Source organism: Chelonia mydas, chromosome 8, assembly GCF_015237465.2.
Source record: "Chelonia mydas isolate rCheMyd1 chromosome 8, rCheMyd1.pri.v2, whole genome shotgun sequence".
Lineage (NCBI taxonomy): Eukaryota > Metazoa > Chordata > Testudines > Cheloniidae > Chelonia > Chelonia mydas.
In genome coordinates this window covers 9,857,922-9,873,584 of record NC_057854.1, presented here as the reverse complement: position 1 = coordinate 9,873,584, position 15,663 = coordinate 9,857,922, and the positions used below count along the sequence as shown (strand labels likewise).

Genomic DNA, 15,663 nt, shown 5'->3' with positions numbered 1-15,663 from the left:
TGAGGTAATATCTTTTACTGGACCAACTTAGGTTGGTTAGAGAGAGAAGCTTACATGGCTCTTCTGTAGGTCTCAACTTTGCTGTTAATTCTATATATGATACTAGTCTGGCCTCCATCACTGCTGTATCTGAGCACCTCCCAATCTTCAATGCATTTATCCTCACAACACCCCTGTAGATACAGCAGTGCTATCACCCTCATTTTATATGGGAAATTGAGATACAAAGGGACTTGCCTAGGGTCACACTGGATGTTTGTGGCAAAACTGGAAATGAACCTCGGCCTCCCACCACCCAGCCTAGCACTCTGACCAATGTTTTCTATATATTCCACAATTGATGGCCATTGATTATTATCCGTTATCATTATAGTGGAGCCGTCGCAATACCATAGTTAAGACAGCGCCAGTGTTTTCATATTGATAGGAGTCTATCATTTCTCGGGTGCTGTACGCATACACAGAGTTTTACAAAACACTCCCCGCTCCTCAGGTACAGGATGATAGTTGAAATGCAAGGAAACACAGCGCCGCCATCAAAAAAGAAGGTGGTTTGACGCAGAAGAGAGGAAGCAGTTGACTCCTGGGGAATGGGAGGTTGAGCCAGATAAAAGGGGCAGTAAGAAGATGTGAAGCGAAGAGTGGGAACAGGAGACAAAGGGAGCAGTTACAGAGGAGGACAGAGAACAAGAGGGACAGGGATGTTGAACAGCAAATCAAGAAACACTCAACTGGCAGCCTGTTTAATTAACTCTTGGGCCTGGTCTACACTTAAAATGAGATCAACTTAGGTACATCACTCCCAGGTATGAAAAATTCACATTTCTGAGCATCATAGTTAAGCTGACCTCGCATGTAGTGTAGACATAGCTACGTCAACTAGATCAACAGTAGAATTCTTCCATCCATCTAGCTACCACTGCGCGGAGAGGGGGATTGCCTACGTTGAAGGAAAACCCCTTCTGTAAACGTAGAAAGCATCTATGCTAGGGTGCTGCAGTTGCATAGCGGCAATGCCATAGTTGTGCCACTGTAGCACTGGTAGTGTAGACATGCTTTTAATGGTAGAGATGGCTTCAAATCAAAACCCCATTTATGACCCTCACTCACTGGGGAAGGCCCTCAGATTCTACAGTGATGGCAGCCGTATAAGCAGGGGGATTAGAAAAGAAATGTGGCCCTGGCTCCTGATCGTTTCCCTCTTTATGCTGGGCCATCCCAAAACCTGGGATCAAACTATCCCCTGAATGTGGATCTCAATCTAAATTACCTAAATGTGAAATCTAAATTCCAGACATTCTGGATTTGTGGTATGACTCACCTTTAGTCAACGCTGAAAATGATTACTGTAAAGGAATTTTTTGTTTCATAGGAAAGTAAGCTCTTGGGGACACTGTGTCCCCACCAGATTATTCCCACCAGCTGATAAATTAAGGAAAAAGTTAGAGTGCATTAAAATGTGGTCCTTACTCTGGCAGCTGGGAAAGATGAGCAGTGACTGTGGTATGCAAAATGAGTTGCAGCCCCAACTCAGAGTATTTGCTCCTCCTCTAGATACCTGATTTGCACCCACAACTAGCTATTCAAAGCCCTATTTAAATGCACATGCAAAATTACAGGGAAATTGCCATCATTCTGTGCATCGTTCTTGGTCTTCCTTTAAACTCCTAGATAAACGGGGCCAAGTTCACCAAAGCTGAGGACTGCTTTCAGAACAACTGAGTGGCACTCACTTATGCTAACAAAGAGATTGGCCCATTATTTTTCTAAATCTATCTTTTGCAACACATGTAAAGCATTTGTGTGACCATTGCACAAATGATACATGCTGAATTTCAAAGGCCAGGGGAGGTGTTAGTTTCTCACGAAAAGTCACAAGAATATTTTTTATATATATAATATCAGACTGATGCATCAGTCATTATTTGGAGCCAAATCCTTAGCTGGTGTAAATTGCTATAGACCCACTGAATTGAATGGATTTGTACCAGCTGAGGATCATAGTTTCATTGACTCTGATGAAACTATGTCAATTTACACCCACTCAGGATCTGATCCTCTGTAATCTTCTTCAGGTTTGTCTAGTCCAATGCATGTCTTAGTCTTTAAATAAGAAAGAAAGAGAGTATGAATATGGAAAGTCCTTCAGGATCAATATTGAAACAAGTGACTGAGCAATGAGTGAACTTGGAAAACCTTTATGGTTGAACATGTCCACGCTATTACTGGACTGTGGGTAAATAAAGAAGATGTGTCTCTGGGGATTAAAATCTTTCATCTTCCTTTCAATTGTCCTGGTATATGAACTTGCTAACACCACTGCTTCTGCTTGCTTGAAATAGCAAAGTTAATAAGTGTGAAAATGTTCTCTGAGATCAGGTCAGATATAGAAAGGTTAATGTTCAAATGTTTCAGAATTACATTTGTGACATTTAAAAATTAGACATCCACTTTAATATCTGCAGTGGGATGAGATGGTAAATTCAGAAGTTCATAATGTATATATGACTGACTTCCCATTTCTATGTCTTTTATATAAGTAATTGCAGAGCATTTGGGCAATGTTTTCTCATTCATTTTTTCCATGGGAAATGTAGTAGAAATAGCCCTTTTGACATATATGAACAATCTGTAGAGATGCTCCACACACTGAAGTAGAAAAGTAAGTATTGTGTGAGCAGTAAATCACTGGGCTCTTTGACAAAGAGAAAATATACTTTCTCAAAAATCATTTAATACAATAAGAGGTGGTTTTTCTGTTCCTGGAACAGAAGCAACCAGCAGAGAACGGAAGGTGTCTATACAGACCTCCCCTGGGAATGAAGCTAACTGATCTCCAAGGACAAGTGGGTTTTTTATATGGCAGCACATTTGCATTACCTCTGTTGAAAGTGGTGGCAGAAATCATACTGGCTTCTCTTGTCTCAAGAAACAAGAATGCACCATGCTCTGAAAGGCTAATGTGCAATGGTTTTGTTATGAGACAAATCTTGGGCTATTTTTTTGTTTAGCCTCAGTATCCTACTGTCTTTCCCTGAAAAGCTCAAGTATTAGTGATTCTTTAATACTTTTAGGAAATCTGGAGTTATACTTCAATTTAGTATAAATTAAATAGCAAGCAAGTGGCTGATGCCTTTCAGGTGTAATTATAATATTGTGGAAGGACTCATATGATAAACACCAGAAAAAATGGAAATTAAAAATGAAACATGGAAATAATTTTGTCTTGGGTAAGGCTACATATGGGAGGACAAGACGTAAGAATGGCATTTTAACCCTGAAAGGAGGCCTATAGAGATGTTAATCATTCAAGGAGGTATTGTAGCTGGCACCAGTGCACGCAGAGGGAGTAAAGAGAATTAAGAAATCCCGATCCTGTGTGGTTGCATTAGGGCTATCCCAATCCTTGTCTGGATCCTCAGCACAGCAAAGCCCGTGCACAGCCCGTGCTCTTGTGAGCAAGTAGGGGGGAAGGAACAGGGAGCGTGTCAAGCAATTGTTCTGCCACCTCTCCCCAGAAGCGCTGGACAGGGGCTGGACAGGAGAAGAGGGGCATATGCTACATCTTGCAAAGGGCTGATACAGCATACTCCCCTCCCCAGGGGAAAAGGAGCACTGTGTCTCAGAGGTGGATCTCTGAGTCCCAGTTCTACGCTGGGCTCCTCCTGAGCGGTGCAACTAATACACCATCCCTTACACAGGGCTGTGTCTAGGGCACAATCGAGCCACCATCCCGTGCTCATGGCAGCCTTACAACAAGGAAAATGTACATTCTCATAAAATGTTCATATAGTAACATAGTAGCCTGCTCGTTCTCTCGGAACGAACTCCCAATCCCAGATACAACTCCCGCAACCCATCAGGGATTTGGCAAGACATCTCGGGAGAGATTTTGAAGGGCACAGATGGATTTCAGTGGAAGTTAGGCACCTAAACATCATTTGTGCCTTCCGATCCCCCCTTCCTCCTTATGCTTAAATAACTTTGTTTGCTGAAGTAAAATTTTTCAGCCCTTTGTTTGCATAGTGAAGATCTTTTTAGTTCTGCTTTAATGTGTGAAGTCCAACTTTATAGATAAGTGGTGCCGAGGAAATAATTCATAGTGAATAATTTACTCCACAAATGTAGCCTCTTCCTCTGCTTGCAGAACATCCGTGAACAGATGATGATTTGCTTGGAAAATGAGGATGATAACACTTAAATAATTCACCGTGAGGCTAAATGCATTAATATTTGTAAAGTGCTTTGAGATCCTTGGATACAAAGTGCTCTCTACATGCCACGTATTACTACCACTAAGGGAGATGGAGGCTGCTAGGCTTGAGGCAGCAATGAGGTCAAGAATCTGTTTGAAAGGAATAAAACATAGCAAGCTTCTGCGAGAGATAAGAATAGGAGGCCAAGTTTGGAAGTCCAGAATGTATATTTTCACTTTAAAATGGCACTACTTTTAATCAAAAAGGAGAAAATCTTACAGGTGGTTCAGAAATCAGGACCACTGGCTGGAATTTGAACCAATGCAAATGTTTTCAGTTATATCTATCTATCTATCTGTCTACACACAGATACTCCCAATGGGCAACAAATGAACTGAAGTCAACAACAAACACTAGGTGCAAACATATATATGGAGATGGAGTTAAAATGGGAGCTTGGGCCAAACAATCCACAGTTTGAGTGTTAGTTTTGCAAATCCAGAACTTGATCCAGGACTTTTTGTAAAACCAGAGCCACTCCAGGTTGCTCCATTTGTAATTTATGCCATATTAAGGCATTTTACTTTAAACAAGAAACAGGCCAATTACAGTATATCTTCCTGCTTGATCCTGTAAAGACTAGGATTTACTAAGGAAACCTTTTTCTTTATTCAGGTGTTTTCCTTCCACGGTGCAATGAGGAAGGATATTACAAAGCAACTCAGTGTCATGGAAGTACAGGGCAATGCTGGTGTGTTGATAAATATGGAAATGAGATTGCCGGCTCAAGAAAACAAGGCACCGTTAGTTGTGGTGAGTAATGACCAAGACAACATAAAAATTAACATTGTTGTAAGCCCAGAAATTGCTGTAAGATCAACTATGATAACAAAAAGCGACAATACAGGAAACATAATTAGCAAAGTCCCAAATGTTCCCATGTATTCCAGTTCACAATATAAAAGTGTCTGTGTGCTCACACATGTACCTTTGTCTTGGAGCGTGTGTACAAGAGTATGAAATTGGCAATAACCACTGATAAGAAAATGTTTTTCCTACCAGCTTGGCAAATGCAGTAGATGCTATTAAAATAAAAGATATGCGGTTGTTATGCTTGGTTATTAAATATAGTCCTCCCTATACAGTAGAATCCACATTTACAGGGGCTTCATAAATCAGGGCTTTCTTGAGAAGGGAAGGTTTTTAACTATACAAAGTGTTATAAATTAACAACCAGGCCCTATAAAAGTGCTGATACTATAGTATTATTACACTGACATGTAAAATTACTGGACAGCTCTATATAATCAGGCAAACAAAAATTTCTTCAGTGTGACTCAGTGTAATGATAGCTTCAGTTGCTCTACTTCCAGCAAGAATAGAGAAGGCAAAGCTTTAGAAGCTCTAAAATGTACATGATTACATCCTAAGTCTCTCTGTCAGGGTCAGCGGGTGCTTTTGCAGGAGCGTATGCGCATGAGTGTACATAAAATCAAGCAATTGCAACATATGCATAGCATTGGAGAACCATTTGCACGTGTGGTTACCAAAGATGGGCACGCAGATTCCTGTGTGCCCACCTCTGTCCTCACCCCAGCCAGATACGCATCCAATATAGGCAGGTAGCATATGTGTGCAGGGAAAGCAGATCCCAACTCCCTGGTGGTCCAACCCCAACCCATACAGCACAGCCCCATCCCCACTATGCCACCAAGGTGCCTGTGTGAATCAGTTGCACTGAGAGGGCGTTTCAGTGTCAGTGCACATTCAGTTCTTTGGTACTCCGCTGAGACTGGCCACTGAGAAGGAAGTTAGTGTTGATTGTGACGGGGATTTTGTGAGGTGGACGAGAGCCGACTGGCAATTTTTGACAAAACATTTTTAATGGAAAATTGCCAATTCATCGACACCAAAACTTTTGGCAGGGAAGAGTCAGTTTTGCTGACTTTCTTGACTCACTTTTTTTTTTAAGTAGTGCAATTGCCTCAGTATTTTCTGACTGAAATATTCTGGTTTTCTGATTCAAAGCAACTTTTTGTTTTAAAAAAAGCTAATTGGGATAAAGAAACCCATTTAACAGTCAAAATTGAAACACAGTGTTTTGAAATTATTGAAACAAAATGCTTCAGCTGAACCACATGAAATGTTGGGGGGAATTTTCAGTTTGTGAAATATTTCTTCGTGAATCAGGACAAACGGGTCGGGTTGTTTTTTGTTGTGGGTTTTTTTTTGAAATCTTGACAGTTTTCATGGGTTGGGAAAATTGTTTTCCATCCAGTTCTAATGTAGACATTTGACTTTCAGGAATTGATCCGAGACCACCAACTCATTTCATGTAGACCACCAAACAATCATCAGATGGTAATGATTTTCAGTCACCATTCACCTTGGATGGATTTAAATTGGAAATCTAGAGATGCAAGGCCTTGTATCTTATTCTAGATCCCACTGAAGTATTACTTCCTCCCAGATTTGTGGTCATGGGCACAACAGATGTATGTACATTTTTAAGGGGGCCTGCTGTACTGTCCTTCACTAAATTGCCTCTTTAAAAAATCAATTTACTGCACACAAAAAAAATAAAGTAGTTTGCATAGTCAGAACATTAACAAGCATTGACTAAAGAGATTTTTGGGTTGTTGGGTAAGAGAATGACCTTTTACTCTTACCTATTTTAGAAGAAGAGCAAGAAACCTCAGGGGATTTTGGCAGTGGTGGATCTGTTGTATTACTGGATGATTTGGAACAGGACCGTGAAGCAGCGAAAAAGGACAAAGAAGGGAAAATGAAGATTCATGTAAGAGCAGCTAATGAGGATGATGAAGATGAAGATGATGATAAGGATGATGAAATTGGTTATATATGGTAGTTGTCACCGTTCTGAGGACTCATGTTTTGCACAATATTGCAAGTCACTTCATATCTCTGCAATTGTATCTGAGAACATCAGGCACAAAATCTCTCTCCTCTCTGTTTAATTTTGTACAGTATATATAATTTTCAAGATGGCTTTTTTCCAACTAGCTACTGGTTTGAATGCAGTGAATTTTTTTTCTATCAACAGGGCTCTGAGTTTTGTTAGTTTTGTTTAAGCAAAGTTTCATAGCTTAATCCCCACCCACGCAGCTTGTGATATATAGCTTATGGGATTAAAAAATAAGAGAGAAAAAACAAACCAGTGCAAGAATTAGAAGCCTGTTTTATGTTATCAACATTGGAGAAGTTTTGTCATCAGCTGTTAACTGAATTTTCTGACCATGCTATAAGTAATCGCTTTTCTTTTATGCAGTAGGTGCCTCAATTTCTGTCCTGTGTCTGCCACTTGTCGCTAAAGAGCAAGTCATCTGTGTATAATAACTTCTGGCTCGCTAATATTGATGGTTTTAAGTCAGGAAGAAATCCATCAGTATTTTTTCTCACTTGCTCTAAGAATGATTACTACCGGCTCAGTCCTGCCCTTATTGAAGTCAATGTTAAAACTCCCGTTGTCTGCAAATGTGCAGGATCAGATCATTGTCACCTAGTTTTCATAGTAAACAATATGATCTCGATCCTGAGAGATGCTGAGTATCTACAGCTACCACCAAGTTTGAGCCTCATAGCAGGGGAACATGATTTAACCACCTTCCCAAATGTTGGAATGTTTTGTAAATCTAGATCATTGTAACCATTTTCCAACTAGCAAATCTTGGGTTTCTGTTTTAATTAGTTTGGACTAAGAGTTTGCCCTAGTGTCATGCATGCTGCCTCTGTTTCTGGAATAACACACTAATGGATCTGCTGGAAATCCCTTGTTCTTCATTTAGTCTAAGTAACTCCTCATTCCAAAGCTAGGAAGCTGTCAAAGATACTCACCATCAAAAGTAATAAGCTGTCTCTTCTTTATTTTAAATTGTGAATATTTATTTAGTCTGTATAAAAAACAACCTTAGATAGTCATGTTTCCAACTAACATCCTTTCTGCTTAATATGAAATATCATGCACTCCTAATACACACCTATAAAATAGAAGAATAGTATTAAAATTGAATCCTATGATTCTTTAAGCCATTCCTGTTTATTCATATCTCCACAGTTGTATGACAGCATTCTGAAGCTAAAATATTTACTGCTCTTCCCTGTTGAAAGTCATGGGTAAAATGAATGTACCATATCATGTCTTTTATCCCTTCTGTTATTTTATCCAGATTATCAGAAAACACGATAACGATGAGGAGCCATGAGACAGAATACATTTGTAAGCAGTTCATTTTTGTATTTAACAGGACAAAAGTGACCCATAATAGAACTTTAATTCCAAAATCTTTTAGGGCCAAATGCACCCTGAGGTGGCAGGCATAATTCTATTTAAGTTAATGGAGTTATACTAGAAATGAATTTTGGCCAATAGGCATTTCAAAGAAGACCTTTATATTTCTGTTAAAGACGCTACTTCCTTGTGTGAATTGACTTGCATTTTCAAAAGCAGCTGTGCGGTGCAGTTTACCCCCAGACCGTTAAGTCAATATAAGGAGTACTTTGCCTGCTTATCCATCTTGCATGTTCCATGATTCGTTTTTGGGGGTGAATCATGTCATTACAAGGTAAAGTTTGCAAAATGAAATCTACCAATATAAATGCCAAATTCCATTCCATAAGCAGGATATTTCACCTGTTTCCTTTAGGTTTCATGTCCTCAAGCCAGCAGTCTGAATTCATTGCTCTTGTGAAACATGAGCCCAAGTCAGACATCCTTCTCAGGGTGTACTTTACCCTTGGTGTTCGTATTGTCTACTATCTCGTGGGTCTTTAGTGACTGAGGGGGAAAACATTGCTTTAAATGTTTCCAAATAAAGGCCTGATCCTGCAAATTCCTCAGCCCACATAAGTAGGGATTTGCAGGCTCCAACCCAAAGGTTTCATACTAGAGAATCCATTGTATGTATGATCTTATTATGCAAGCCCAACGAATGGACTCCGTATGCCTTGCATTGTTTTCTGGACACCATCACAGCACCTATGTGCTCGTAGCTAAGACTTAAAACATTTTAGCAACTTAACTTGAATCTTTGGCTAGAATTCATGCGTGCACAAACACACACACACAGTTGAAATACACACTAGCACCTGTAGTTGACATTATAAACAGCAAAAGCTGGTTTTATTTTTAAAGTCTTGTTTCGAAACCTTTGCCTGCAATTTGTTTTGAAGAAAGAAAATTTTCTCATTACAAACAGAACTTGTCTGAAGGGGAGAAATAATTTGTTTCTCCTTATCTAGCCAGTGTGCAGGTGATTTGAAAGTAAAAGGGAAGGCTTCATTCACACATGCATCCATGGAATTCACTGGTACAATAACGCAACAAAATGGGAAAGTCCCTTGACAACAGGAATTGTGAACATCAAATGAGCTTATATTTTACTGTTTCAAACACAAGTTGTTATAGGGGCTTAGTTGTTTTCAGCTCTTTTATTCTCTGTTTGTCTGGAGTCATGACCTGAAAGTTAATAAAGAGCAGGACTGCATGACTGGTGTTAATAGAAAAGGAAGCAGCAAGGGTATCCACTGCGGTTTGGTTTGCTCTTTGTTTTTTTGCGGAAAAATGGTTGGCAGCTAAGGCAATTGGTGGCAATCCTACAATCCACTCTGATTCACGGTGATTGCTTTTTAGGGCAAGATTGAGCCTTTAGAGTCAGCCCTAAGCATTGAGCAGCACATAGCCTCCATAGCCCCGGAGCAGCCCCCAGAAAGCATTGTGCCTTCGGAGGCACGGTTCCTCCAAAGTTCCCTGCATGCACTGGGTGGGACGGGGAGTATGCTGCATAAATCTCCCTCTTGCATGCAGCCAGCTCCACTGACCGGTGCACGGTGGGGCATGGAGCCATGACTCTACCTGCTTCTTGCCCATCTTCAACACTTCCCCAACCCCCCTCTGCTCACTTACTCCCATGGGGGAGTCCCACTTGTGCAGCCTTGCCGTCTTGCCACTAGACCGAGATCCATATAGGTCCTGTGAGGCTGCATGGAGAATGGAGTGAGGGGGCCTTTCTCCCTCTTACTCCTCTCTGGGTATGTCTACACTGCACTCTATGCACAGGGCATGACTCAGGTTTGAGCCCAAGTGCTCCTTCTGTCCATACATCAATGAGTCTGACTCAGGCCAGCAAACACTCAGGACTAGGTCCTAGGACCCTGCTAGGGACTGTGACTCAGTCCAACCCCTGTCATTTTGCAGTGTGGATGCAGCTCAAGCCACAGACATGCAGTATGGGTGCATTAGCACAGCTATGAGACCTGGATCCAGCAATTGTAAGCCCAGTTATACAATGCAGTATGAATGCTCAAGCATGGGCTTGGAAATACACAAGCCTGGTTCCCACAGATTCAGGTTTACAGTGCAGTGTAGACATAACTTTTGTGCCCATGCAGGACGAGAGTACTGTTTAACCCTAAGCAGACATGGCCTCCAGATGCTCTCTCAGGCCACAGGAGAATCCCGCAATGAATTTCTCATTATGCTAAAATTGGCGGGGGGCATTGTTTTAGGGGGTTGTGTATGTGCAAAGAAAAAAATGCAGCTACTGTTTTGCATGATCCAGATGGTTATGTCCTGTCTGTGATGCTGGTGAGTCAACTTCTTTATTTGACTTCTGATGTTTATAGATTGCTACCAAATGAGCATAAGAGAGACAGAGATGAGAAGCCCATTCTGCTCTGCTGTATAATGAGTGACGAGAACAGCAACAAAAGGGGCCTGGCCCTGACCTCATTTACACTGGTGTGAATCAGCAGCAAGGCCATTGATTTTACTGGGGTTAAATGGTATAAAACCGCTGTGAAATCAACAGCATCCCCAGTGTGTTCCAGACCAAACTAGTGATTTGGAACAGCCTCAGGAAGCTGGGCTTTGACTCCTTTTAGTTTGTTTCCATCTCTTGAAAATCACTTTTTATAAATTACAGACCTCGAAAAGAATTCTTCTCTTTTCTCCTTACCTTTGACAAAAAAGATAGCGATTTGCAAAAGGAACAAACACATCTTGTAGTTTGACATCATTATTACTTGAGCACCGTCAATATCTTGCATCTCGCACATCAGATCTGGCTTCATTCAGAGCTTGATTTTAATCAGATGAAGTCTCTGGTTTTGCCCACTGCCTTTCCCAAGCCCACGGCCTTGCCATTTCACAGACTCCAGGCCGCACCATCAAAGCAGAAGGGGCACCCCATCGTGCCATGAAATCCAGGGGGTCTCCACAATCATTAAGAACTATATCACGAAAGCTGACACGATACCAACATTCTGCTAGTGCTAAACTCATCGCAGGGCAGCTGGCTCCTACACGGTGCTATGCACCACATAAAGCTTTGAGAGTCAAATCTTCTGCTCCCTTACAGCCTGTATAATCAGGTACTATTCAGAAGAAACGCAGGTGGGTAGGGAAGATGTGAGTAGTGGCTGCAGCCTCTCTGTTCCATTTGCACAGGGCGTCAGGTTACTGCATCCACATACATACAGATCCTGTAGGATCCTCTTTCATTCCCTGCATTTTTTAAATATTTCCTTAAATAAATCCCGTCAGTCTTACAGCTTAATTGACAGGCACTCTGGCCACTCCAATGCCAACAGGTCTTCATCCTCATTCTCTCTAGCGCTAGGGCCTCATCCTGTAGCCTCTTCTCACCTGACTCTTCCAGGTGAGACTGGCTGCATTTATTTTCAGCAAATATGAAGTAATTAACATTAAAGTGAATGCATTACAGTCCAAGACCTGTGCTCAGATGCACCTGTACAAGTCCCATCAGAGTCAATGGGGTGTTGTGTGTACATCTGAAGGCAGAATGTGACCTTGAACAACTTCTGCTGTAGCTCCCTGGGTGACACTCAACTTGGTCTGGAGGGCTTGTGCAAAGCTCTTTGCCTCCGTTCAGCTCACAGGCCCTGGTTCAGGAAGGCATCCCTCTACAGGAAATCACCTTAACTGCGTGCTTAACTTTAAACATATGCTTACGTGCTTTCCTGAATGAAGGTCATAATTTGAGAAGACTAACACCATTATCTAGTTTAGTAGAGTAGAAATACAATGTATCATGTAAAAAGCTATACAGAGTGTATGAAAAAATAATGCCCCATATTTTGGTAAGAACTGTGTAAGACGGAGCTGCATGCTTTGAGAAGAGCAGTTGAGAATATGTCTGGATCTAGGGACAGATCCCCAGCTGATGTAAAGCTCCACTGAAGTCAATGGAGCGACAACAGTTTCCACCCCCTTCCACCTGGCAAATCAGCTTGCTCAGCAGAATAATATAATTTTGCCAATCACCGTTTCCCACTGAGTACAGAAACTCCTGATTTTTAACTTTTTGTTGTCTTATTACTGCTGTTGTCAGATTAAGACAGCAGGTAAAGCACATGCCATTAACGGTGGAATGACAAACCAGAGTTCTTTCTATTGATTTTTTCCGGCCAATTGTAGAAGATGCTTTAAGAAGATCTCCCAGTTTATTGAAGTAGTAAAGCAATGAGGCATTCAGTGCATTGTATCCAGAGCCAGTGGCCATTGCAAACTGCAACAGAATTAAACAGCCTGCATGACAATCAGGAGGTTTGTAGGGAGCATTTCACTTGCTTCTGGCTTGATTTAATTCCCATTTTCATTACAAAGTCAAATATTCCACTTGCCTCAAATTGTTGACCTTCCAAATGTTTTCTCATTGTGAAAGATGGAAACAGAGGAGCTCCATTGTTTAAAGATGGAGACTAATTTTATCACATTTCCTGTGAAGGATTATGACACATCGTGAAGTGTTATTTTATGTTTTCAAGTGTCCTTTTCACTAGTATTGTTAACTCAAAATATCCCTTGAGTTCAGTTTCCGACATAATTTTTGTTGTTGGCATCTTCATGAACACGATGAGTACATCAAAATATTTTGGCTATTGTTTTAACCCATTTTCTGTGTTTATTTAATATTTATTCTACAGTTTATATTTCCGATGTAAAGTTTATTTTGAAAACAACACAATTTGTTAGTGAAAGCTTCTCTTTGCCTATCCAGCCTACTCTAGAGTCTCGGTGTACTTTCCTGGCATAGGAATATTTTAATATTTGCATGTTTTTTGCAGCATTTTTCACCCCAGGCAGCAAATGACATAAGATCTAAGGTTGTCATTTGCTACAGACCACGAGATCTTTCATGCTTAGCTTCTTACACTTTTTGGCTTTCATTGCAGTCTGTTCTGTATGTCGTTCTAGTTCATAGACTGCTTTGTACAGGTACTATACATGAAAGAGCCCTTTCTACAGTAGGTGGGTTTTGGTCTTTTTATACTTTTCTCAATGCTGCTGATATCCGTTACTGTTAAATGTGGTGTGTTGTAAGGAGAGATCCAAATATTACGTGTTTAAGTTTGATGTCCCTACTGTAGATGGAATGTAGGCTGTCATAGTAAATTAGATTAGCATAATAAATTCTGAATGCTTTTTCCATGAGGCGTTAACTGGAATGTGAACATTTTGCTAACCTCCTTGGTTAACTGTAAATGCTTAACTGTAGTCCTAAATAGTTAAATTTTTGTCTGTCTCAATAAATTTTAATTTGTCTGCGACTCCGCATTGCCTGCCTTTTGTTTTATACTGTGGGGATCCAAACTACAGTATTGCCATACTTAGAGTCAGCAATAGAAGCATGTGCTGAAGTGGCTGGTCCGTGTTATTTTTCAGTTATTTTTCAACTGTACTTCTGTTCAATGTCAGCTCTTAAATCTGTGAAGTTAATGTCATGTCTTTAGAAAGATGTACTTTAAAACAAAAACCTGGTAACTGGGTGTATTAAAAATTGATTAAAAAAACAAAACCTAATTAACTTAGTTTCTTTTCCAAGCTTGTTTCCTCCCCAATTAGGTTTTGCAAATTGTGGTTTTCTGTTTAATAAGTCTCTCTTGAAGGTATCCATCGCCATGCTATCTAGGCACTTTAACATCATTACCTACAACATCAGTCAAGTGAAATTAAATGAAAATACCACTGGTAAAAAATAACAAACCATTTATAATTCATAATTGTATAAATCTCTACTTTTGTGTCTCTGGCTTATTAAGTTTGCTAATATCATCCAATGTATCTGGCTTATTTTCAGTACAATAACATTAATTGACTTTAAAGACCCACTATTAAAAACATAGTTCTGCCAGGTATTGAAAGGAAAATGATTTTTCCATTTCCTTTCTGCCCTATTTCCATACATTTTAATCAGCATAAAAGCATATTTCGTGGCTCAGACCATGTGTTACCAGAGTGGCTCCTTAGATTCATAGATTCCAAGGCCAGAAGGAACCATTGTGATTATCTAGTCCGACCTCCTGTCTAAAACAGGCCATAGAACTTCCCCAAAATAACCCCTAGAGCAGATCTTTTAGACAAACATCCAATCTTGATTTAAACATTGTCAGTGATGGAGAATCCACCACAACCCTTGGTAAACTGTTCCAATGGTTAATTACTCTCACATTGTCCGCTAACACTGTTATATCTAAGATGCTTATCTGGCCCCGATCACAGCAGTATCTGAACACTTCACAACCTTTCAGGTATTTATCCGCACACCACCTCTGTCAGTCAGGGCAGTGCTATTATGCCCAATGTACATATTAGGAACTGAGGCAGAGAGGGGCTAAGGATCACATTTTTAAAGGTACTTAGCCGTTGCTGCACTCGGCATGACAGCACCTAACTGATGTAGGAACCTAGGTCTCATTTTCAAAAGGGATTTAAGCACTTGGGAGCCTAAATCTCATTGACTGCAATGCTGAGCACAGCAACACCTAAATATCTTTAAAAATCTGAGCCTCCGTGACTGGCCCAAGGTCAAACAGGAAGTTGGGGAAGTGACCTGAGGTCTCCCAAGTCCCAGACTCGCACTCTAACCACTGGGACCATCCTTCCGCCTTGCAATGCTGTAAATTTACATGGCTCTCTACAAAGAGAGCAAGACATGTTCCCTGCTCCAAAGACATTGGTCTCAATGGACAAGGCAAGGCATGAGGTCACATTCAGCACAGGGTGGTTGCGGGGGGAGATTTTTGGTGAGGGAGGCCAGAGGAAGGATTCCTGGAAGAAGTGAGTTTAAAGAGGAGGTTGCACAGGAAGTGAGATAGTGGCTTAGGTGCGGGGATGCAAAGCTGAGAGTGTGAGGAGGAGATAAATGTAGAGAGACTGGGTTGAAGAGGCAAAAAGGAGGTAGAGGGAGTAAGAGCAGAGATGTAGGTAGGGGAGATTGTCATGGTGTCTGAGTGTAATAATATTTACTTTTATTGTGGTAGCTCCCAAGAGCCCCCGTCAAGGATCAGCACCCCTTGGCGCTAGGCACTGTAGAGACAAGTCACAAAGAAGCAGCTCCCTGCCCCAAGGGCTGGCAGTCTGGGTGTCAGGACACAACATGGACAAAGAATGCAAGCACTGTAATTGCGCATGCTAGTTGGGTGCACA

General features: G+C 40.9%; 1 protein-coding gene across 3 annotated transcripts in view; it reads left to right on the top strand.

Annotated features, from left to right (window-relative positions):
• Positions 1-13,784, top strand: part of SPOCK1 (SPARC (osteonectin), cwcv and kazal like domains proteoglycan 1) — a 464,084-nt gene extending 450,300 nt beyond the window's left edge. For 2 of the 3 annotated variants that reach the window (XM_037907087.2, XM_037907086.1), the window contains 2 exons: positions 4,872-5,009; positions 6,875-13,784. In XM_037907087.2, coding sequence (XP_037763015.1) covers positions 4,872-5,009; positions 6,875-7,065 — 329 coding nt within the window. In that variant the 3' untranslated portion in view covers positions 7,066-13,784. Of the gene's footprint in view, positions 1-4,871; positions 5,010-6,500; positions 6,558-6,874 lie in introns of all 3 variants that reach the window. The other variant, XM_043520783.1, reaches the window with a different exon arrangement.
• The last annotated feature ends 1,879 nt before the right edge of the window (positions 13,785-15,663 follow it).